The sequence below is a fragment of the Candidozyma haemuli genome (genome assembly GCF_002926055.2).
Source record: "Candidozyma haemuli strain B11899 chromosome Unknown B_2014730914, whole genome shotgun sequence".
Classification (NCBI taxonomy): domain Eukaryota; kingdom Fungi; phylum Ascomycota; class Pichiomycetes; order Serinales; family Metschnikowiaceae; genus Candidozyma; species Candidozyma haemuli.
In genome coordinates this window covers 961,174-984,460 of record NW_020289902.1, presented here as the reverse complement: position 1 = coordinate 984,460, position 23,287 = coordinate 961,174, and the positions used below count along the sequence as shown (strand labels likewise).

The window sequence follows — 23,287 nt, the reverse complement described above, 5'->3', positions numbered from 1 at the left end:
GTTATATATTTGATTTAATACGTTAATGAATTAGAAGATTTAGAAATTTAGGAAAAGCAAAAAGAAGAAGAAAAGAATTTAATTCTTATCAGTAGAAAGATAAAAGATGCAAAAAAAGAATTGACGACAACTGCAGGACTCGAACCTGCGCGGGCAAAGCCCAAAAGATTTCTAATCTTTCTCCTTAACCACTCGGACAAGTTGCCTTTTTTTAAAGGAAGAAGTAGAGGTAGTTACATAATCTGTATTTTAATCAGACACTTCAAATAACCAATTTTAAAGCTTTCAAAAGATGTTAGCAAATTTCAAAAAGTCACATGAGAAATTTGAGCTTGCTAGGGCAAAATTTGAGCGTTTTAGAGCCATTTTAAGTTTTTCTCACCTAGTTTATGGAATTAAACATAGATGGAATCGATACTCCAATCTTTAAATTACGAACAGAGACTGCTTGATACACTTAGAAATAAAATGATGGCTTTACTGAACCCCATGATACTACTTCCAAGGTTCTATACATATACTGAATGCCGTAATATCGTATGTTTAAACTAACTTCTATAAAGATCAATCGAAAAAAATCTAGTTTATGATGGCTTACCTTCTTTCATAGGTTAAGAAGTGCAAGAAGAAATAGCCGAGAATAAGGAAGGTGACGGCCCAGCCGATCAAGTAGCTCACGTCCTTCCAGTATGCCGAAACTTCGAAACCAAAGGTACTTAAGATAACAGCACCTGGAACTTCAATGGAAAGTCCGTACTTCTTTTCTTTCAAAATCAAGTCCTTGACCTCATTAATAGCGAGTGCTTCGTATGCATAATGGAACAATGAAATCCACTGCAACCATTTGGTCTGAACTTTGAGGTCTTCACTGTTGATGAAGAGACCAGCGAACAACAATGAGAAGAGGAGAATCAAAACCGCCAGGATCGTCGAAGTGCCAGGATCCTTGATCAAAATACCGACGATCAAAACCTCGGATGCAATGGCGACGTTGAACATGACAAGAACGAGGAGAGCTTTGAGGAACCCATTATGTTCCATGGTCAATCCCACTAATGGGTACAAGATACTGAGCAAAATGATCGGTGGAAGCACACGCAATGGAACAATATCACACAACACCTTGCTGACATAGTAACTGAATGGATGGTAGTAGTTGTTAGCTCTCTCACGAATGAAGATGATTCTCTCCTCGGCAAATGAATGCAATCCAGTCAAAGAAGAGAAACCGAATAAAGCCAAGACGAAAAAGAACAAACCCAAACGGTTCTGGAATCCACTAATATCGTTAGACACCTTGTAGTAAAGTGAGCCACAGAAAAGACCAACTAACAATGACAAAACGTAGTTCGTGAGAAGCAACTTGGGGTTTCTGTACAAGTTTTTGAACGTTCTGGAGCTTAACACGGAAAACTGAGTAAACAACGAAGCCTTCTTCAAAAGATGATGCAGAACATCAAGAGCAGCAGAGCTTTGCTTGGACTCCTCGATCTCCTGCTTGAGCTCAATGGCAAGCACGGACTCACCAAATGTCTGTGGCAATTTCTTGTGCAATTGGACCAACTTGTCGCCATTATCAGCCAGAGCCAAGGGCTGGAAGTTATATTCATCGCGATGAGTAGCATAATGTTCCCATTCGGCAGTCTCGTCCACCTCGGTATTAGCAGGGTTCGAGAAAGCAGCATGGACATCTTCTTCCGCGCTGGGTACCTTGACAACCTTCTTGTGATCCATTGTAATGTCAATGAGGTAATCAGCAATGTTATAACCTGGAGGACATCTGTAACCATGCTTGGTGAAGAAATCGTTGGCTTTAATCAAATCACCAGAATAGATAAGGTCACCTTCGCTAAGCAACAAGAGCTTGTGGAACAATGAGACAATATTCGATCTAGGCTGGTGAATGGTGAACACGATCGTTCTATTGTAGCTTCTTGCCAACTTGACCAAACAGTCCACAACATTTCTAGCATTGTAGGCGTCAAGACCAGAAGTAGGCTCATCCAAGAACAAGATCGATGGTGACGTCACGAGTTCACAAGCGATAGAAACTCTTCTCTTCTCACCACCAGAAATTCCTCTGTTAAAGTCAGAACCAACAACTCTATCCTTGATATTCAAGATTCTCAATTCGTTCAACACTTCAATTACTCTGGAGATCTTAGAATGCATTGGCATGACCCTTGGAAGTCTCAATAAAGCACTGTTGAGCACTGTTTCATAGACAGTCAAGGTAGGAATCAAATGATCTTCCTGGTCAACAAAGCCAACAATTTGTCTGTAGTCATGACGGTCAAGGATCTGGCCGTTGACGTAAATTTCACCAGAAGTCTTGCCGCTCTTTCTCTTTCCAGCCAAGATATCAAGAAGTGTAGTTTTACCAGCACCAGATCCACCCATAATAGCGAGACATTCTCCAGGGTTCACCAAACCGTAAATGTTATTCAAAATCTGGGTGTCGTTGCCAAGGTGATAAGACACATCCTTAAAGGACAAAGTCGTAGGCGTGAAGTTCTCATTCAACGGGTTGAAATCTGTATCATTGTCATATCCCAGAAGACTTCCAGTCTTAAAAAGCGGACTATTCTTGATGTGATAGATGGAAGTAATGATGGCCACACCCACAACCGCTACCACAGCGGCAATAGTGAAAAGATTATACCAGGTAAACTTGCTGCGATCAGGTAAGTCGTAGCCTGGAATTTCACTCTTGTGGACACACTCTCCGGCCTTACAATGAATCGTAATGTAAGGATCACCGAAAACCGATGAAATCAAGCCGTTCATGCTGGGTTCCGAAAACCGACAGTTTCCCTTGCTGATATCACAGGTAAAGTCGCCAGGACCCTTAATTGTCTTTTCGAGGAACTCAGAGATGTCAATTGAGCCTGACTTACCGCAAAGCATACGGTCCGGCAAGCACTCACAGGCAACATCCTCGCACTTATAGCGAGTAGTATTGGATTCCAAGTCGTAGTCGAAGCTGCACCGGCTCAAATCACAGTAAAACGATTCCACCTCATCGATCCAGAACTGGAAATCACAAGTATTGTTCTTCCTGTCACAGCTAAATGTCGCCTGAGGAATCTCACCCTCTAGAATCTTAATAATCTTAGGATTGGTCACATTACACATCTGATGGATCTTGTTAATAACCACACCTCTCTGGTAACATGTTCCCTGGAGCCCCTCAGGCATAAAGGCGTCACACACGGAATCCTCCGTGCATAGGTTACAATTGATACCGTCCCAGCCACTATCGCAAGAACATGTAGTTTCATTACCTCTAGGTCTTCTTTTCGAGTTATCCTTCCCAAGAGACCCACACAACGGCTCTGAACAGTCCAGACCTCCAAATCCATCGTGACATTCACACATTCCAGTGAATGTGTTACATTTGGAGAACTGTGCACATTTATGATTTGGCAAGTTGCAATTGAAACATGGAGGACACTCGTGGTCGTCTTCGTCATCACGGTCAAAGCCCTTCACTTCAAACACATTGTTCACAATGGCATTTTGCTGGAACTTGTCAAAGGAGTTTTCTAGAGCCCAACGGTTGTGGCCACTGGCAGTGTCATCTGCCAACGCTCCAATTATACAAGAAAGTGCAGGAAGAAATGACACGAATTTCATGTAAAGATATCTTTGGAAAGGTCTAATATGGTAGTAATAAACGAGAAGTGAATGGAAGGATTATTTGTGGAGTTTCTATATGACAGTAGGCAATGTCTCACCTTAATAGATAAAGGTTCCTGAGCAAGTGAGAACCCCAGTGAAGGTAGGCGAGGTGCCTGGATGCAGTACACACACTTTTTCTCCTTTTCTCGTTCTATCTCCGAGACCACTTTTACCACTTTTCGCACCCAAATGAATCAAGGATATGCTTTAACCGACCTGCTTCAGGTAATCTCCCTCTTGAGTGGCTCCACGTACGACTCCTTGAGCTCGTCCTTCACAAACACCATGTAGTAGGGAGTGGCAGTGTTGCCTTCGGCAAAATTAAGCACTTCCAGTGCAGGCACTTCTGTAACCACATCGTCGTTGTACTTTCTGTAGATGTTCCTATGGAGGTCTTTAATGTATACCCAGTAGTGACCGTAGGAAGCTTCACCGCGGTGGATGAAGATGGCAAAAAGAGTGTAGCCGACTTTTTGGTAGGCGTTGAAGTGGTTGGTGGATTTTTCTTGGAGTACTCGGATCTCGTCGTGGATCGACTGGAGCTTGCTCTTGAACTCGGTGATTTGTGTGCCAATGGCCTCGATGGTTTCAGGCTTGATGGATAATTCAGGGAATACGGCCAATTTGGTCTCCAAAAATTTCTTGGTAGCTTGTAACGCATCAATTGCTGAGAGTTTCGTCTCGGGGTTGACTTGCAAAAGTGCATCTTTCTCCTCCAGCAACTTCTTGATCTCAGCTTTCCATTCATACACTTGCAGCCTTCTTCTTTTGATCTCTTCGTCGTCGGTGTCAAGGTAACGGTCCAAGTAGATGGTTTCTTTGAATGGAATGACTTCCAAGGACTTGTATGCCATGAGCTTCTCTCTATCGAAAAGCACTCTTTGAACATGGAATTGGAGGATTTCAGGAAGTTCGGTGATTGTAGTAGTCTTCTTCACCTGGCCTTCTTCCAAATTCATTATATCCTCAATGAAATAGTTATCAAGAGCATCGTAGATATCCTTTGGATGGTCACTCACGTTGATGATCAAACTGAAGAACCGCTCAAAAGAACTTCTGGACTTGGCACCATTGCTTTTATCTAATGGAGTGATGGTTTGCTTCGTCTTACCACAGAATAACTGTTTAACCAAGTCATACTGCTCGCCGTCATCATCAATCTTCGTAGGCTCGAGAGCTGTTTCGATCTGGAAAGTGACATTTTCGATACATTCAGTCACATCTTGTTGTCTTCCAATCTCAATAGTGCTCTCGATTTGATCCGTGCTAATACTCATGATCTTTTGCTGAGGTTTATCATTTTCTGCGTTCTCTGGGGAATCAACGGAACTCTTCGAGGAATCCTCTGCAAGTGCTTCTGATGGAGCATCAGCTTGAGCATCCACCTTCGCTGGCTCTTCTTCAGATAATTCGAGAAGGTTGTAAGAAGAGTCATCTAACTTATTTTTAGGCAAGTTCGATGAACCAGTTGATGGATCATTTTCCTTGTCGGACATATCCACATCTTGGATCAGACGATTGTCACCATATTCATTCGCGTCGACATCCATATCTGAGAATGCATGACCTTCACTGGCTGGGTTTCTTTGCTGATCTTCGGTCGACGGCTTTTCGGAAACTTCGGGCTCTTGCTTGAAATCAACACTCTGGGACAATGGCAAAAATGAAAGATACGCCAATTCTTTACTTGGCTGAACACATCTGTGTCTTGTAGAAATCATCTCCAGAAATAAGCTCTGAAGTCTAAAGACGAACTGGCCAGATCTCTCAAGTTCAGACTGTTCAACATCACGTCCTCCTATTCTTCTCTTCTTCACTTTCAAGCTTTCGAGGTTGGTATCATCAAACGAAAGGATGGCCTCGCGCAAAGGTTTAATGCAAAAGTAGTATTGAAGCAAGGAGTTCAAATAGCAGGTGTTTCCGATATTGTCCAAACCAGCAGGCCAATTTTCCGGAGGCAATAATGAGGAATCAATCTTGCCGTTCTTGAGAAAGCTGAATAAAATATCCAGCTTCTTAGCCTCTGCCAAGGCACGTAAACTACCTCTAAGGGTCATGAAATCACTGACATCGCCAACCTCAGAGGTCGCCATCTTTTCTTGAAATTTAGCGGAAATCTCAAAGTCATTTGTCAGTCTATCAGCACCCAAGTAGTCTAGTGCTTCGTCAACACTTAAGCGAGGCTCCTCTTGAGCAAGGCCTGGAACCTTTGTCTCGATGTAAGTCATGAGAATGTAACTCTTCCGGCTTATAGCTATGGAGAGCAAACATTTGTTCAAGAAGCGAATTTCTTGCGATTCAGCATTAAAGTTGACCGATTGGAGAACCTCATCAAGACGGAACTCATAGGCTGTAATGACGACATCGTCCTCTGTGAGCTCCTCAATCCTCAATTCCTCGAGAGCAATTAAGGCTGGAATAAGCTCATTGTCAAGGAACTTGAGCAAGCCTGAACTTTGCTTGATAGTAGCAACAATTCTCAACTGCTTATTATAGTATGTGTAGTTCTTGTGGTCATTCTTGCAAGCCTGCTTGTACATGCCAATGACGACATCGTCGTCGATCTTATCATCTGGAGAAATCCCTTCAACGCCAATAGACTTCAAGGCATCTCTGTATTCCGAGAACCCATAAATAAGACCCTTACTATATTGATTCTGATAGTAGGATTGTAACCTGCCACCTGCTCTGGACGAGCGGTATGCCATTAAGTGCTTGAAAGAATCAACATAAAAGAGCTTGTTGGACTCATCAGATGCCACTGAATTCTCGTAACATTTGATGAGTAACTCATCCTGGTAAAATGAAAATGCACTCAAGGCAACAAAGAACGGAAAGTTGTCCGAGTTGTCTTGTCTGAATGACGTTACCGAAGAATATTTGTCCACTTCGCCAAGCGCTGTGAATGCACGAGACATTGAGTCGTTGTATGAGTATTGGCGGTCAAAGTCATTAGGATGAGACGTCCTAAGAAGCTTTCCAATGAATAGCAACTCGTATGCTTTACGGATATAACTTTCCCGAAGAAGGGGATCTTTGCTAAGGTTTGGTGGCACGAATACTTGTTCTTTCTCGTCCAACGAGAAGTTCAACTTGTTGAAGAGCAAGGACGTATCTATTTTAGCTTCGAGGCCAGATCTTACCTTGGGAATGGTTTGCAAAGGCTCGTTCTCGGACAAAGTGATGGGATTCTTTAGAACCTTCAAAAGGGTAACAACACAATTGATTGGATCAAACTTTGTCGCTTGAGCCGCTGGCGAGTCAGGAATATTCTTGATGCCTTCAGTGAATCTCTGATTCACCACCTCCACGTCTGTGATACCGTTCACTTCGTCTCTGGTGAATTCTGGCTTAAAGACAGTAACCCTCAAGATATGATTATGGGAGGTATTTAGCGACTTGTAGAAGGCGTCATCGACCACTTGCAGGGCAACGGCCAACTTATCCTCGCCCAAAGCGTCAAAGTCATCAGGAGAAACGTCGTCCTTCAGAACAACGTGATACTCATGCTTATCGATGGAAAACACCTGTGGCTTGTTCTGCTCAAGAATAGATAACCTGAAGTGGTAAATCTCATGCGTCGACTTACGAACTAAAAGACCACGAACAATCGAAACAGATAGACTTCTCTCTGGGAAGTCATGTTTCTGGAACGCAGGAATGTAATCGATGGCGTTGTTCAAGATCAAGGGCTCAAAGTGGTCTCTTTCCGCCACCAACGTCAGCAGCAAGTGCCTAGCGTAATCTATAGGTTTACCAGACAACAAAGACGTGGCATGACAATCATTAAACGCTGGCAGACCCTTAAGCTGGAAGAAACGTGGGGTGTACTTGAGATCACTAAAGATACGGTTTGATGTCTTAAAAGGAGCCTTCTTCAACTGATCCTTCGGCACCAGCGTCGCCACATGGTGGATATTATCGTTAGCAGTGAAAAACGAGGCGTCAGTGCTTTCTGTTTGCGTAGAAGATCTGGTTGCAAACTGGCCATTGGCAAACGGATTGCTGGACTTATGATCATTAACTTGAGATGCTGGGGCAGAAACTGGGGTTTCGGCTGGCAGAGTGTTGGACTCGCCAGTATGAGCGGATTCGAGCGGCACGGAGCCCAGACGAGGTGGATTAGAAGCCATTGGGCCGAGGCGTAGGAGGGAAGGGAAGTGTGGACTTAGCTCTTACGATTGCCTGGTGGTGATGTTGATGCTGGAGTGCAGGAGCGGGCCAGAAGTGGAGGCAAAGAGGTGGACCAGACAATTACAGAAGAGTAGAAGGGGATATATAGAGATGTCTATTAGTTTAATATAATGTAATCATCATTTTTATAATACTTTACGATTGGGTTCTTTTAAAGGGCCACGGCTGACTGGGGTGTTTGCTCTCGCGCCTGTATAACCACTAAAGTAGGTGTACCAAGCTAGTTCCACACACGTTGCTGCTTGGGGGTTCTGGAAAAAATCTACCTCCAAAAGCCATACTTCATTCTCCAATATGACTCTTTAAATTTCCCTAACTTCCCCCTGAACACCGAAACTCGGGGTCCTATACCACACCAGTGCACCGCGACCCATCACCTACATCGCTCGCTCCACACACTAGAGTTTCAACCTCCAATGGCTAACCAATCTCCCCCACAATTCGATCTAGAAAAGATCAGGGCCGAGTCTGACGGCTCATATACCGGCATGGCTCGCTCCATGTTTGACCAAGCCGTCTTGAACAACCCATACTTTGCCGCTGGTGGTGGTCTTATGCTTCTAGGCACCGGTTTGGCTTTGGCCAGACTGGGTGTTGTCAAGTCAAGTGGTTTCATCTACAGACAGCTTCTCGTGGACTTGGAGATTCCTTCCAAGGATAAGTCCTACTTGTGGTTCTTGGAATGGATGTCTCAGTATAAGCATCGTTCGCTGAGACACTTATCGGTGGAGACGAACTACGTTCAGCATGATAACGGTGCTGTTTCTACGAAATTCTCGCTTGTGCCTGGTCCAGGTAAGCACTTGATTAAGTATAAGGGTGCTTATATGCTTGTGAACAGAGAGAGATCAGGTAAGCTCTTGGATATGACTTCGGGTACGCCTTTCGAGACCGTTACTTTGACTACTTTGTACAGCGACAGACATGTGTTCCTGGACTTGCTTGCCGAGGCTAAGAAGATGGCCTTGAAGGCTCAGGAAGGAAAGACTGTGTTGTACACGGCATGGGGTCCCGAATGGAGACCATTTGGCCAGCCTCGGAAGAAGAGAATGCTAGGATCGGTCATCCTAGATGAAGGTGTCAGCGAATTGGTTGTCAACGACGTGAAAGACTTCTTGGGCTCTGGAGAGTGGTATCACCAGCGTGGTATTCCATATAGAAGAGGCTACTTGCTTTATGGACCTCCAGGAAGCGGAAAGACCTCTTACATCCAGGCTCTTGCTGGTGAGCTAGACTATAACATTTGCGTCTTGAACCTTTCTGAAGGCCATTTGACTGACGACAGACTCAACCACTTAATGAACCATATTCCAAACAGATCCATCTTGCTCCTTGAGGACATCGACGCCGCTTTCAACAAGAGAGAGCAGACCAACGAGCAAGGCTACCAGTCTGGCGTTACTTTCTCGGGTCTTTTGAACGCTCTAGACGGTGTCGTCTCGGCTGAAGAGTGCATCACCTTCATGACAACCAACCATCCAGAAAGACTTGACCCTGCGTTGCTTCGTCCTGGCCGTGTGGACTTCAAGGTCATGGTCAACAACGCCACTGAAAGCCAGGTCAGACGCATGTTCTTGCGTTTCTACGAGGACCAAAAAGAACTCTGTGAAAAATTTGTCCAGAAGTATAGAGAGCTCGGCCTCGAGGGCAAGGTCAGCACAGCGCAGCTCCAGGGCTTGTTTGTTTACAACAAGAAAGACGCCCAGGCTGCTTATGACATGATAGACACGTTAAAAAACCCAAATAGTGTATTTTGATATCCCTTGTATATAGACAAAAAGTTGCATCCAATATAATAAAACATAGAAGAAAGGAATGGACAGCGGCGGCGACAGCAGCAGCAATTGGAACGGCATTCAGCCTCGGTAGTACCTCATCAACTCCTCGTGCTTCTCTTCAAGCAGACGTTCACTCATACCCTCCTGGCCTGCCTCATTAAGAAGCTTGCTCAAGTAATCCATGTAAACCAAATACACCAAAGTATCTGTGTTATCATTGGCTATGGGCATGTCAGTTTTGCTTTTGAGCACCCGCTTGAACCTGCTCTGGGGATATTGTGCAGATCCAGAGCCAGCCATGGTGGTATTTGGGGAAGAAAGATGCGATGGTGATGTTTTTACTTGTGTCGCGCATCCACAGGAACCCCATAGTGGGGCGGAAAGTGTGGAATTTCAACGAAAATTAAAACATAACCTAATTTTCCGTCTTCACCTTTTTGATGTTGGGGTCTTCGTCGTCGGTGAGAATGTCCGAGAGTCTTCCCGAGGCGCTTCTCTTGATCAGCTTGTCGAGCTCTTTGACTGAAGGAAGCACTCCCTTGGCTTCAAACTGGGTCTGTGGCTGCGGCAGAGAACTCGTAGGTGCTGGAGATGGAGCATTAGAAGGAGGTGCCTGGATAGGTGCCGAGGTTGCCATGGGGTTCAGCGTGTAGGTTTTAGCAGCAGGAGTGCCAATTGGCGCAACATGGCCGGGCGAAAGAGGTCTCTTCTCGTTGTTGAGAAGAGCAGTCGTAGAATGCCTTTGCTGTGACGAGAAGGTCTGTGGCATCACTTTGTCAAGGATGGGAAGCGAGACCGTTCTCTGCTGGTGGGCACTTTCGTTACGCATAAATGGCTGGTAAAGCGAAGGTGTAGACTGCTGACTTACCTTAGGCTGGTATTGCTGAACTAAAGGAACAGGAGGTCTGGAATCCTTTGCTTGATTAGCAGCTGAAAGGGGGCTTGAGCTTTTGAGTTCTTCACCTGGTCCCTTCAATGCTTTCGTTTGCAATGGATCCATGAGAACCGAGAAATGGCGGTTATTCTGAGCCTGGCTATCCTCGCTGCCTAGCTTGAAGTGGCGGAACCCATTCTCGCTATTATTATACAAGGAATAGTTTGGATTGAGTGGATAATGCTGTGGAACAATGTTGGAATTGGAAGACACTCTTGAAAGCGACTCCTCTGGGCCTGGGCCTGAGGCTGGGCCATTTTGAATATTTTGAGGTGGAGCTGCTGGTGCTGATGCTGATGCTTGCACTGAAGCAGTAGCTGGGACGGTAGCTGGTCTTTCCGATTCACCATTTCTTGAAAGAATCCTTTTTCTGAACGACCTGACTTCGTCAACAGAAACACTAGTTCGTAGCGAATCTGGCGCAGGCGTGGATCCCGTAGTTCCTGGAGTTTTGAGACGCTCCTCCTCTCCACTTTCCAAGATATCAAGAAGCTGCACCATATCCTGTTGGTTCTGCTGGTACCCAGCATAGAGCAGATCGTAGCGATGTTGGAGCTCATCGTAGCTCGCACGAAGAGAAGAAATAGACGTCAGCATTTCAATTAATTTTAGGTTGATCGACTGGTCAACTGCAATGGAAGTCTGATTGGACGCCTGACGCAGCTGAGATTGGGAAACATATGAAGACGGCGTGGGGATTGGATGTTCAGGGTAAGGAGGCGAACTTGGACTCACTGGAACAGGCATTGTCATAGAATGAGGAATACCAGGGTAAGGATGGACCGCAGGGTAGCCCTGGTAATACATCGAGTTTGGGGGGTTCAGCGGATGACCATTGGGCAGCGAAGGAGTGTTTGGTTTCTGAGCCAGTTGCTGTTTCCACAGTTGTTGGTAAAGAGAACGATGGTACTGCTGTTTGGAGGCCGATTCTGGAGATTCCGAGTCGGAGTCGTTCGTAGCATTGGTACTAGTGTTGTTCGTAGACGCAGGGTTTGACGTTGGGGGAAGCAGCTTCAAGTTAACAATCTCTTTTGGCGTGCTCATCACCTTAGACAGCTTTCTCTTGATCAAACGCAACGAGTCCACGTCGCCTTTACGGAACTGGTTGGCAGCGTGTCTGAACTCCCAGCGAGTCTGGCCAGTTGGCGTCTGCGGCGCCAGCCCTGACCCTTCTCATCGCTATGGAAACTGTCATTAACCTTATGGAAACCGTACATGTTCAACTGACGAATGAAACTAGCGATGTTGGTATGTTTGAAGTACTGAGCTAGAACATTGGAAAACTCTTCCCCAGGGTAAAGACAAAAGGAGTCGTGAGTGGGCAGCCACCAGATGAGATGCGAGAGAGTCTGGTCTTCAAGCATATCGTAGAGCTTATGGATGAACACCGTTTGGGTCTTTGGAGCCGAAGACCTAGAATCGTCGATGATGGTTTGTCCATGTGGCTGGTGTTGTGGTTGAGGTTGGGGCTGGTGTTGGGGCTGATGAGGCTGATGGGACTGGTGTTGTTGTGGTTGTTGTGGATGGTGATGGTGAGGTGGAGGGAGCGGGTGAGGTAAGTGGGAAGGCGGTTTAGCCGTATTTACCGAGCCGTTGTGGTGTTCAGCCGGGTCATGATGTTCAGGGTCCCGTTGTAGCGGGAGGTTCAGCGGCTGTTGTGGCTGGTGAGGCTGGTGAAGATGCAGAGGCCGCAAGGCATCGTGGTGGACGAGACTCTCCTCAGGAGAAGGCAAGGCCATGGTTGGAGAAGGCAGGTGGTGGGTGTTGATGGAGTGTTGTTGGCAGAAGAAAGAAAAACCAAGTTGGGTATGGAGGACCCAGATAGTGTGCGAAGTCGACGGGCAGTATGGAAGCCAGGTTTTGCAGCAGAAGGGAGCGACAAGGATGGGTACGACAGAAAGCAAGAGCAAGCTTGATGATCCAGGGACGCTGAGCTCGAGAGCACGCTGTGGCAGAAGAAAATGTGGAGTGGTTGGTGAGAATGAAAATTGGGTATCTAAGAAGCAGGACCGAGAGAAGAGGTGAGGGTGGGGGCACCGACGAGACGAGACGAGGACAAAGAGGACAAGAAGGGAAGACAACAAAAAATACAAGTAGGAATTGAAGGTCTTGGACATTTGTTTTCGAATAAATCTCAGGTTTTTCTTTCCTCCGTTTTTTGTGTTGGATATGCTTTAGGGGTCTATTGTCTCCCCTTGGATATTCTGGAATGAGCAGCGGTGGGCCACGACGATCAGAGAACAAAGAAGAGAAGGGCGGTACTTTCCAGAATACACAATGGGAATGAAGAATTTCGGGAAGGTTAATTAAGGTTGGGAAGAAAAGAAAGGGTATATAGGAAAAAACGGTTAAGTGGTGGGTGAAGAAACCGAAGCTCAAAGCGGAAAAGGCAGAAAAAAAAATGCTGGAGGCAGTTTAGGAAGTTTAGGCGGTTTAGGAAGAAACGGCGTTGGGAGGAAAACGGTTAAATTTTCAGATGGAGGGAAACGGCGCCGAGCCGAGACAGGCAGGCAGAAAAAAAAAAATTGGACAAAAAGCTGGACAATTACGATGAAAAATGCGTGGCACAGCAGGCAGCACCAGGTCATGAAAAAGAAGCAGATGATGGAGGTGAAACGACGGTAGAAGGATGTGAGTTGGGTTAAAAGCGAGCGAAGGAGAAGGAGAAGTAGAAGGGGAAGTACGAGGCATGAAAAAAAATAAATAGAATGACAAAAACAGTAGTACATGTACTGGTCACAAAGACGGTTCGGCAGAGGAAGCAGCTTTTCCATGGATACGGATGGAGTGGGAGAGGTGGAGGACTGCCAGGGCAGTGAGGCACTGGGGACAGTGAGGGACTGGAGGACTGAGGGAGGGTCTGGTGGCTGTGAAAGGGACAGAAGTGGAAGAGAACGAGTGCCAGTCAGAAATACCCAATAGGGCATCTGATTATGGACATGTAGAAAAACTAGTAAATTCCAAATTCCCAGAAGCCATAAAATCCATTGCCAATTCCGTTCTTTGGATAGTGGTGCTGAGGGGGCTTCGCTCGGCCTGCCTGGGCGGGACCAGGCCGTAGGGCGCTGAGGCGGTAGAAGTTACACTAAACCCTGGCCACCACCTGAGTGACGTAGTCTGGTAAGACAAAGTGCAGCGGCCGGTGGTGGGGGAGAAGAAGGACGTTGGTGGTTGGGGGAGGGACGTTGGACGTTGGGGAGGTATTGATTGATTTTGCCATTGGAGGTAAGGGAGACTTTTCGGGTCTAATTGGTTGGAAGGGATGGTTCAAAGAATTCAGAATCCGTTCATTCTTCACGAATTCTTTGAGTTCTTTGAATTCTTTGAATTCTTCGAATTCAGCAACTATCGGTGCGGCCCCAGACAGGACACGATTGGTTTCTATTTCGGTATTGCGGTATGGTCCAGGAGGTACATCGGTATTTTGGTGAAAAAAACAGCCCCCAGTGCAGACACGGAGCCCGGCCAGTAACTACCAGAGGGCTGGAGATTAAGGTGATGTGTCTCATTTGGAATTTCTTGGACACTCTGGTTGTTGACTTGCAGGCTTTTTTCTTGCCTTGGTGCGTAGCCAGTGTTCATATACTCATTCTCTGTTTTTCCTCATGGGGCAGGCTTCTCGAGCCCGAGACAAAAGACACGCCAGAAAGACTCTACAGGCAACTCTACAGACATATGCTGGGCAGGCATTTGCCACGACAAGAAAAGAGGAAAAGAAGGTACGTCTTTTTCAAGTACAGTTACGTAGAGATGTAGGTGTAGGTGTAGGTGGGTGTAGAGAAATACATATACGTAGCTCATCTCTGGTCGTTCAGAGGTGCGTTTATCACGAGATGCGAAGTGGCCTGTCTTGGCCCCCACTGCCAGTGGTAGATTGACGGTAGTGATGGTCACTGCCACTGTCCATCATTTGCCTATGACTAGGCGGGCCTTAGGTCACCACCCAGGGGTTGCTACTTTTGTGATATGTTATGTCATTGATTGGTTCCTTCTGGGCCCGCGGGCGCCAGGAAACATTCCTGGGATGGACAATGGGCCGAAAAAAAATGCAAAAAATTTGCAAAAAAATGCAAAAAAAAAGGAAGAAACCGAGTGGCATGAATGGCCCGCGGAGCCATCCGTGGATGAAGACTTTCCGGACGTTGCCCCAAGAAGAGTATGTCTTATTTGGTGTTTCCTTCTGGAAACACCCCCAAAAGTCACTGGATGTTCGGGGATTGGCGGCCAAAAACGAAGAATAACCGATATGCGTTTTCTTCATTCAATGGTGACTTCTGGCCCTGGCACCTTTTGACCTCTTTTTTTTTTTGCATTGCCGCGGGCAGATAACGTAGCAAATTTAGCCAGGTAGGGAGAGGCAGCGGCGGCGGCAGAAGTATCCGCAGCACAAAAAAAAAGAAGGCAATAACAAGCCCGAACAAAAGGGAAGGAAAAGGGAAGAAAAAGGAAAAACATGGACAACACAAGGGAAGCATATGAGCACCAACCGTTTTTGCAACAAGTGCCACACCAACGAAAACAGAACGTAAAAGCAAATAAAAAGCCTTATAGAATTTACATGTAAACCGTTTTACTTCTAAGAAATAGAAAAAGGCACAAGGCACCACAAAACAAGTTGGTTGCGGTCTTTGAAGGTTGAAGTGGTGGTTCCTTCTTTCTGGTTTCTGGTTTCTGGGTTCTCCCCAATTCTCATGCCCTTCGTCTTTTCTCCCTCACTTTTCTCCCTCCTCTGCCTCCCTCGCCTCCTTCGTTTCCGCCCCAGGGGCAGTTTCAGCGGCTTATGCCGCCCGCGCGCCATTCCACCCTCCCTCCACCACCCAACGCAATCGCACTGGAGAAAAAACCCATCCAACCACCGCCAGATCATTTGGTGGATAATCATTCCACGTCGGGGGCACGTCGGGGGCACGCCGAGGAACATGGCTAGAGCAAGGAGCAATCACACGCCCTTAGCCAATCAGGTAATTGGACGTGGCAGAGTTTTGACATCATCCACTTGCTGGGTACATCTTGTTCCCCCACGTAAACCTTCTTTTTTTTTGTGGGTTTTGTGACTTTTATGACTTTTGTCTCCTTTCTGGAAATCTGTTAAATGTGACTTTTTCTTTGGCTTTCTGTCTCTAAACTTCTGCTGAGAAACGCCTTGCATTCACCATATATTTTTTTCCTTTTTTTCACTTATTGGGGGCGTTTGGGGGCAACACAATTTCTGTTTCGCACGGTTTTTTTTTTTTTTTTTTTTTTTTTTTTTTTTGCCCTTGTTCTATGCGTTCTTTTTTGGCGGCCCATTTCTTTTTCCGTACGCTTTTTTCTCACATTATTATTTTTTTTTTTTTCTTTTTTTCGCTGCCTTAGTCACTTCCCTTCTCTTAACCCTGTGCCTCGCCCTCGCTCGCCCTTTTTTCTCCCTCATTCCTTTCCACCTTCCCTCCAACTCATCTACCACTCCTAATTCTAATCATCCCTTAAAACTCCCTTTTAAAAACCAACAAAAAAAATAAAAAAGAGAAAGGACCTTCTGGCCAGCGAACTCCCCCTTTTTTTATATTACACCTTTTTTATAATCCCTCGCCTGGCCCTTTTCTAATTTACACGGCAGGCCGATGAACTCGCAACTCAACAACTCCAACGAAAACCAGGACCTGGTCTTTCAGGAAACTGATACTTTCAGGCCAGTGTTCTTCGACTCAGGCGCCAAACGCAACTCGTCCCTGGCTTCTTCAGACTCCTCCAAAAGAGCTAGACTCGACGCTTCTGTCATTGCTCCAAAGGATAGACAACTGGACGTGGAAGATATCCAGCCTAACCCAACGCTGCCCCTGGCAAACACATCCCCAGGCAAACCAGCAACCCTGGCTCCTGCCTTGATAAACCAGCATAGAGCTCTTCACCATCGCCACTTGCTCCTTCAGCACCATATTCTTTCCCAGCCCTCGCTGCCAACCCCGGACCAACAGCCCGCCGCTGATGAAGACGTCGACATGGACTCTCAACCTGCTCAACAACAACAACTGCAGGACGACGGTGACGCTAAGAATGTGCTGAACAAGCCTGCTGCCACGCCCCAGCCTCTGCTGACTCCAAAGTTGCCCCTGCTGCTGTCTCAGCCTAAACCCCTGGCTACAAGACTGGCTCACCGTAACTCGGTCTCCAAAAAGTCTATGCGTGTGCTGCCTGTGGCTTCAGCATCTAACTCTAAGGCTCCTAAGTTTGTTAGACGCTTCCGTTCCCGTTCCCTCCCCATCATCAACTACACTTCCCGTTCCCAGTTGTTCCAACATCACATGTTTCAACAGCGCGTGCCTCACCAACAGGGGCTGCTTTTGAACTCCTCTGCCAACTCCTCCGGTCTTTCGAATCCTTCCTCCCAGAGCCTGAGCTTCTTTCTGCAAGCTTCTCAGCCTTCGACTTCTTCTTCCCTGCATTTCCATCACCATCACCACCACCATCATACCCCTGCCACTCCTTCGCTTCCTCCAATCAACTTACAATCCTTGAAGGAAATCGACTTGCATGAGATCTTGAAGAACCCTCAGTTGAGACACGACATTCTTTTCGACCCTCAGTTGCAGTTCCGCCCCAACTTGGACGGCGAACGTGGCAGACGGAAGAAGACCATCATTGAGAAGTACTGGTCTGAGATTGAAACTGAGTGTAAACAGTTTTTTAATGGTCCTGTCAAACCTAACTCAGTTAAGCTTCCCCGCTTGCCCGTCTTGTTCACCACTTTGAGAGACATTTTGTTGTCTCTTCTTCCTGTCAAGGATCGTGCTCCAGTTAACGAAATCATGGACATTGACTTGCTTGTCCAGCAGTTGTCTCACGGTTCGTTCGATTTCGTTGCTATGGCCAAGTGGCTTGGAGAGGTGTTCAAGTCTCACTGCGCTCCTATGAGAGACCAGTGGGTTTCCGATATGATTGCCAAGTTCCAGCAGTCATTTGAAGAGAACTCGGTTGAGAAGCTTGTGCAAGGTTTGAGGACTATCTTCTTTATTTTGGAAGCCATGAAGTTGGATGTTGCTAACCATCAAATTAGAATCTTGAGACCCGTATTGATCGAGACTGCTAATGAGTTTGAGAAGGACTACTTTGACCAACTCATCAACCACTGCAAGATCGACATTACTGACTCTTTGAAATGGTACTACAGAAACTTCCACAAGAAGAGTGATATTGGTAAACTGTTGAATAAGGAGAACATGCTGGAAACTGAGACTAGCAAGGCTATCATTGTTTCTGCCATTATTGACTTGCTTTCATGCCGTAACATGGCTACTGAATTCCCCCTGACTTTGGCTTTTGACCACACCAGATTGGTTTTGTTGAGAGCTGATGTTAGACAATTGGTCTGTGTCCAGTTGTGCGTGGTCTTGTTTAAGCAACTTTTACACAACTATGGACCAGCTGCTTCATACAGAGCAGCCAGCTCCAAGCCTGAATATCTCACAAAGGTGCAAGAGGAGATCTTGGCCATTGTGACCGATGACAACGGTAACGTTAAGTGGACTAGAAACGTCCAGGCCATCGCTTTGCAGTTGGTGAAGAACGTTGTCACGGATCCATCCACTGGCAGTAAGGTAACGAACAACTTGCCACAGTCGATAGTTGATTTCAGTTACAACTGGTTGATTAAACAGATCCAACCTAACTCGGACGTTTACGGCCTCATGGAGGACAAGATTTTCAAAGAGCTTTTAACTGAGATTGTGGTGAACCTCAACTTTGATGGTGCCATTACCGCTAGCAGTTTGAGCAACGATTTCAAGCTGAGCTCTTCCGGCAAGAGCAAGAAGGCTGATCTGGAGATGGTCAGCATTGCATCGAGAATTTCTACGTTGGTCAAGTTCCACTGGAGTGTGTTCGGTGAATACTACACCAATTACGTGAAGAACGATAAGGCTAGTCTGTGAGCAAACAAGCATTGAGCAGCAATAACAAGCGACCCCATTCCCAACTATCATCCACCTTAACGACACTTTGCATGCCATGTGAAACGTACATACACATGGTCACCCCCATTCATTATTACTACGTTATGACGAGGCCCAAGCTATTATATTGGCTGGTGCCCACTTTTTTTTTTTCTTCAACCAGAGTCAAGTATATTTTGTTTTGCTGCTTACTTTCTTCAACAAGGGACATTAACCATTTGCATATAGGAAAAATGATAAGAGATAAGAGAATAGATATTCACTGAAACGAAATGTAGTCATATTATATTAGATTAAATGCAATTGATGCTGGTCTCTGATAGCCTTAAACAACCACCAAATCGAGCCCGTTCATTGTACAACTCACAGAGTTGAGATTAAGTAAATACCGTGCTCTGCCTTCTATTGGCAGGTAAGCCAAATTGCCTTCGATAATCCTCTGAAACAAGAACTCAGCAAGCTCCTTCTCGCTCACTTGTATTGTCAGTCCCTTAACCAGATCTCTCTCACCAAAGTAGAATGCCACTCTTAGTTCGTACGTCTTCATTTCAGCCACAAACAGCAAGTTCAACACACAAGTGTGTGTTACCGCTGGCTTGAACGCTTCCTTTGGATTGTAATCGTCCAAGAGGCCGGTGCTCCACAAGTGGCGAGTAAAAGCCCTACCAATGGCCACCATAGGATCCTCCAGAGGCTCAAGCTGAGCCACATACGCGTTCACGTCTATGTGTTCCACTTGGGTAAGCCAAGGCACATTCTGGGTAGTATCGAACTTAGCTGTCTTGCAAGCGTAGCCACGTGCAATATGGATAGTTTGTTCCATGGAGAATTGGCATGCCACAGTTGGCATGGCGAGTAGAAATGGGATTTCGCAGCCATTCCAACATCTGCACCTGAAACAAGCGCTTTGCCGCCCTATCCAGCCGCAGGCCACCCCCACAGAAACAAGGCAACCAAAGAAAACACGAAACAACAAAGAGTGTTAAAAAAAAAAATGCGTGATGGGAAGGAAAGTGGTGCTTGCTCACAGTGGCATTCCCATCAGGCCATCATTGTCTTTGTTATCGTCTAGGTCTCCTCCTAGCGTCCTTTGTTGTGCAGTTTGATTGTTTTCGCAGCCAATCCTCCCTGTTTCATCTAAACCTGGAATTGGCAGGCCCAGCGCTAAGGATCGTCCCGAAGGGGAGAAGACCGAATATCTGTGGCCAATCAATTAAGAAGTAAGGCTTCTTCGCAGAAACCGAAACTCCAAGACTTTCTTGTCTCGGCCGAAACGATGTGGCTTGTGGTGGGAGGCTGGGCGCTCTTCAGCCCCATCTTGTCTCGTTTGCAGCCACTTAGAAATACCGGATTCCTCAATGGGCGAATATGATGCTTGCTTTATCTTGATCAGGCCGGGAGAAAAGGCTATTTTCGGCCCGAAACACGCTTACTGTTTGGCTCCTGGTTTCTTCTCTTCCACCTCGGTTCCTGCCGTAGAAGCTTCACCTACATCGCTGAAACCAGGCGTGTTGGCCGTGGCTGGGGTCAGTGCCAGGGCCAGAGCTAGTGCGCTCTTGGCAGCTTCTTTACGACGTCTCTGTCTTCTCTTCTTTTGGCTCCTCAGAAGCGGTGTGGTGTCGGCCCCCAGCTCCTCGGATCCTTCCGCTGTTCCTGTGCCTGATCCAGACGCTGATCCTGACTCCAGATGCTCCTCAATCTCCTCCTCGGCCTCCTCGGGCTCTTCCTTGATGGTTGCTACCGGTGGGTCTCTTGAAGGCTTTGGAGGCTCATCGTCTTTATACCGCATGTAATTATATCCATCATCGTCTTCGTAGGCGAGTTCAGTACCGGTTGCACTGAAATCAACCTTCCCTCGTTGCGTTGATTTCGGCTCATTCTGAACGATATCGGCTACTGAAAGCTCTGCTGGAGCAAGCTGTTCTTCTGGTTCTTTCTTGACGGCTGATTTAAGAGGAATCAATTCCTCTGCTTTGGGCTTAAGCTCCTCTATCTTTGGAAGTTGTGCCTTCAACTCGTCCATCTTGGCCTTGGTCTTTGTAATCTCTTCCTGAATTGCCTCCTCCAATGGTGGAGGCGTAAACACTTTACTTACAAGGCTCAAGTTAAGCCCAGTGAACCAGCCCACGATGGCACCTGTAACCAAGGCTATTATCACGTAGTGAAGAAGATGCAACGTGAAAAAAGCAACATGTGGTGCCGAGTGCACCACCAACTGAAGAAGCAGCCCTTCAACTGTAGTACTCTTGTCGTAATCAACGTCTGCTGCCGTAAGCACCGGTGTAAGTGGAAGATACACCAACCCAAAGAGTGTTATACGAAGCATGAGTAAAAGCGGCACCACGAGCACATGCTTCACCACGAGCCAAACCCCAAGCACGATGTAGAAAAGAACATGAGTGAATGGAAAAAGAACCACTCGAAGCACCAAGTTACCCACCACCAAGGCCTGTTGTTGATAGTCGATGTCTTTTAGGCTCACTTCTAGTATGGAAACATAACCCTTTGTGTAATTGAACGCAACCTGGGACGGCACTACCAAAGAGAGCCTGATAACGGTCCAGGAGATTTGATACACATAGTTTATCACATAAGTAAACGGAAAAAGGGCAATTCTGCCTGCTAGGGCAGCGTACTCTTGAACGGCTGGATTCATAGTAGTTGTAGATAAAAGCGAAGCATGTGCAGAAGGGATTATACTGGCGCACAGGAATGGTTGCAAAATGGAAAGTTAGAAAGGCCCACCAAAAATTGGAAAGTGCCGAAAGATAGACGTTTTCAAAAGATTGTTTGATTAATTGGTCTGGCTTGGCAATCTATGGGGACTTTTTCAGGTTTTTTGTGTTTTCGTGTTGATGGTTGGAGATGTCTTTAAGTGCATTATACAACCAGCCAGGCAGCCACAACTCGTCAACTAGTCTTCCAACCACAATTAATTAAATACCAACATAACCATAACAGTCACCATATAGACAATGAAAAAGAATCAAGTCCCCATTTACGTTCGTTGGTTCAAGTATACACATTCTTCATTGTTGCCTTAGCTTCTACTTCTTTACCCTACGTGCCCACCATTTCTCCCAAAGAGGAATAAATACCTCGCCCAAAACTTCCCTCTCTAACCACCTCCAATTAAAGTTACGGAATTTACTTCCCCCACGAGCTGACCACGGTCAAACCCTTCAAACACCCTTCGTGACTGACTCGTAGACCTCCTGAACCCCCCAGTCACCTTGCCGGAAGTTACCGTCAACAAAGCACGCCGAAGCAACCCAAAAGCAAGCCAAAGCAATCGATGGAAGTCATACATTTCCCAAAACACGTCTTAAGATCTGCCAGTAGCCAAAACACTAAATAAGCTTTGACACGAGCAGTCCCCATTGGACCATCAATGGCTGCGAAATGGCTGCGAAAAGCACCATAGAACCAGAGCAAGGTGGACCATCCATGTACCCCTTTTGGGCCAGAAAGACGATTTCGGGAAGGTCGGGAGGGTCTATCCGAAGGACTTGGAAGTCAAGCTTTTATGTTTCTCTAGATTCGGCCTCTTCTGCTTAACCTCCTCAGCTCACCTTACGTCACTGACGGTACCACACAACCATAAGCAGCCCACCACTTTCCCCAGAACACCCAAAACGCCAATCCAAAGGGTACTATGCAAAAAAGGAAGTCCCTTAAAACCTCCACTTATCTCTCCTCCCCAAAAGAGACAGACCTGTCCCTCCGACTCTGCCGTGGGGACCCTGACCCTACTCAGCTTCCTGCACGAGTATCCACAACCCACCAAGTTAACTACCACTCTCTTCCCATGTCACACAGAGTGCCCTCCTCCTTCGATGGCACTGATGCCAACGACGAAGAGTATGTATACGGAGATTTTGATCAGTGGATTCGTCTAACCTTGCAGTGAAATGGACATTCTCCAGAAGATGATCTACCGTAGCAAGCAGCAGCCTTTGGTACCCTTGGGCACGTTGCTTACTACGGGAGCCATCATTCTTGCCACCAAGTCAATCAGACAAGGAAGAAAGGCTGATACTCAGAAGTACTTCAGGTACAGAGTTGGGTTCCAGGGCTTCACCTTGGTAGCGTTGGTCTTAGGAGGCTGGTACTACCAGGCAGAAAGCAAGGCCCAGAAACTGTCTCGTGAAGAGAAGCTCAGAGAAAAGGCCAAGTTGAGAGAGAAGATGTGGATTGAGGAGTTGGAGAGAAGAGACCAGGTCATTCAGGATAGAAAGAAGCGTTTGGAGGAGTCTCGTAAGGAGTTGATGCAGGTAGCCAACGAAGGCTTCCGCCAGGAAGCCGAAAAGGCCAAGGCAGCCAAAGATGCATCACGGGGCGAGTCTGGCTCGTTCCCTGATGGAAAATCCAAGGCTCCTGCTCCAGATCCAGCTGCTGTTTCTTCAACTCCTCCTAAGGACTAAAAGAGCATCTCTCATGTACATACAACAACGATTGACGATTTCTTATCATTAAAATTATAGGCATCTCTATGGTTTGCGAATGGCAAGGGCGGGAGGAATTGCTCCTACTGGGCCCCTTCGAAGATACTGCTCTCTCTCGACTCTGTGCATCATTGGGAACTCTGGCTGGTACTCACGCATCTCCTTGTACCTGATATGGTTCTGGAGCATCCTGAGTCTGTCCATTGGCGACGACATGATGGACTAACACAGTTTAAACACTTCCACTTCAGTATCCACAAGGATAGATCAAGGATGCCAATTCGGTGATGGCACGTGATGCCACAGGCGTAAGTTATGCATCTG

The 23,287-nt window shown here is 46.5% G+C and overlaps 7 protein-coding genes and 1 non-coding gene across 8 annotated transcripts; 3 read left to right on the top strand and 5 right to left on the bottom strand. All coding sequences in view use genetic code 12, as the record gives it.

Annotated features, from left to right (window-relative positions):
* Window positions 1-121: 121 nt before the first annotated feature.
* On the bottom strand, window positions 122-206 carry CXQ85_001268. Its single transcript has one exon. It is a non-coding gene; the product is annotated as a tRNA-Ser (tRNA).
* A 388-nt stretch (window positions 207-594) lies between these two features.
* CXQ85_001267 (uncharacterized protein) lies at window positions 595-7,814 on the bottom strand (the record flags this gene model as incomplete). The annotated part of the gene is made up of 2 exons (XM_025484984.1): window positions 595-3,568; window positions 3,937-7,814. The coding sequence occupies 2 exons, from the start codon at window positions 7,812-7,814 to the stop codon at window positions 595-597; spliced, it is 6,852 nt and encodes a 2,283-aa protein (XP_025339915.1).
* Window positions 7,815-8,291: 477 nt separating this feature from the next.
* On the top strand, window positions 8,292-9,632 carry CXQ85_001266 (bifunctional AAA family ATPase chaperone/translocase; the record flags this gene model as incomplete). The annotated part of the gene is made up of 1 exon (XM_025484983.1): window positions 8,292-9,632. The coding sequence occupies one exon, from the start codon at window positions 8,292-8,294 to the stop codon at window positions 9,630-9,632; it is 1,341 nt and encodes a 446-aa protein (XP_025339914.1).
* A 99-nt stretch (window positions 9,633-9,731) lies between these two features.
* Window positions 9,732-12,326, bottom strand: CXQ85_001265 (uncharacterized protein; the record flags this gene model as incomplete). The annotated part of the gene is made up of 3 exons (XM_025484982.1): window positions 9,732-9,920; window positions 10,087-11,736; window positions 11,787-12,326. The coding sequence occupies 3 exons, from the start codon at window positions 12,324-12,326 to the stop codon at window positions 9,732-9,734; spliced, it is 2,379 nt and encodes a 792-aa protein (XP_025339913.1).
* A 3,864-nt stretch (window positions 12,327-16,190) lies between these two features.
* Window positions 16,191-18,497, top strand: SOK1 (Sok1p; the record flags this gene model as incomplete). Its single annotated transcript, XM_025484981.1, has 1 exon — window positions 16,191-18,497. The coding sequence occupies one exon, from the start codon at window positions 16,191-16,193 to the stop codon at window positions 18,495-18,497; it is 2,307 nt and encodes a 768-aa protein (XP_025339912.1).
* Window positions 18,498-18,843: 346 nt separating this feature from the next.
* Window positions 18,844-19,368, bottom strand: CXQ85_001263 (uncharacterized protein; the record flags this gene model as incomplete). The annotated part of the gene is made up of 1 exon (XM_025484980.1): window positions 18,844-19,368. One exon carries the CDS (start codon window positions 19,366-19,368, stop codon window positions 18,844-18,846), a length of 525 nt encoding a protein of 174 aa, XP_025339911.1.
* A 579-nt stretch (window positions 19,369-19,947) lies between these two features.
* Window positions 19,948-21,174, bottom strand: CXQ85_001262 (uncharacterized protein; the record flags this gene model as incomplete). The annotated part of the gene is made up of 1 exon (XM_025484979.1): window positions 19,948-21,174. One exon carries the CDS (start codon window positions 21,172-21,174, stop codon window positions 19,948-19,950), a length of 1,227 nt encoding a protein of 408 aa, XP_025339910.1.
* Window positions 21,175-22,326: 1,152 nt separating this feature from the next.
* Window positions 22,327-22,942, top strand: CXQ85_001261 (uncharacterized protein; the record flags this gene model as incomplete). The annotated part of the gene is made up of 2 exons (XM_025484978.1): window positions 22,327-22,379; window positions 22,426-22,942. The coding sequence occupies 2 exons, from the start codon at window positions 22,327-22,329 to the stop codon at window positions 22,940-22,942; spliced, it is 570 nt and encodes a 189-aa protein (XP_025339909.1).
* Between the last annotated feature and the right edge of the window lie 345 nt (window positions 22,943-23,287).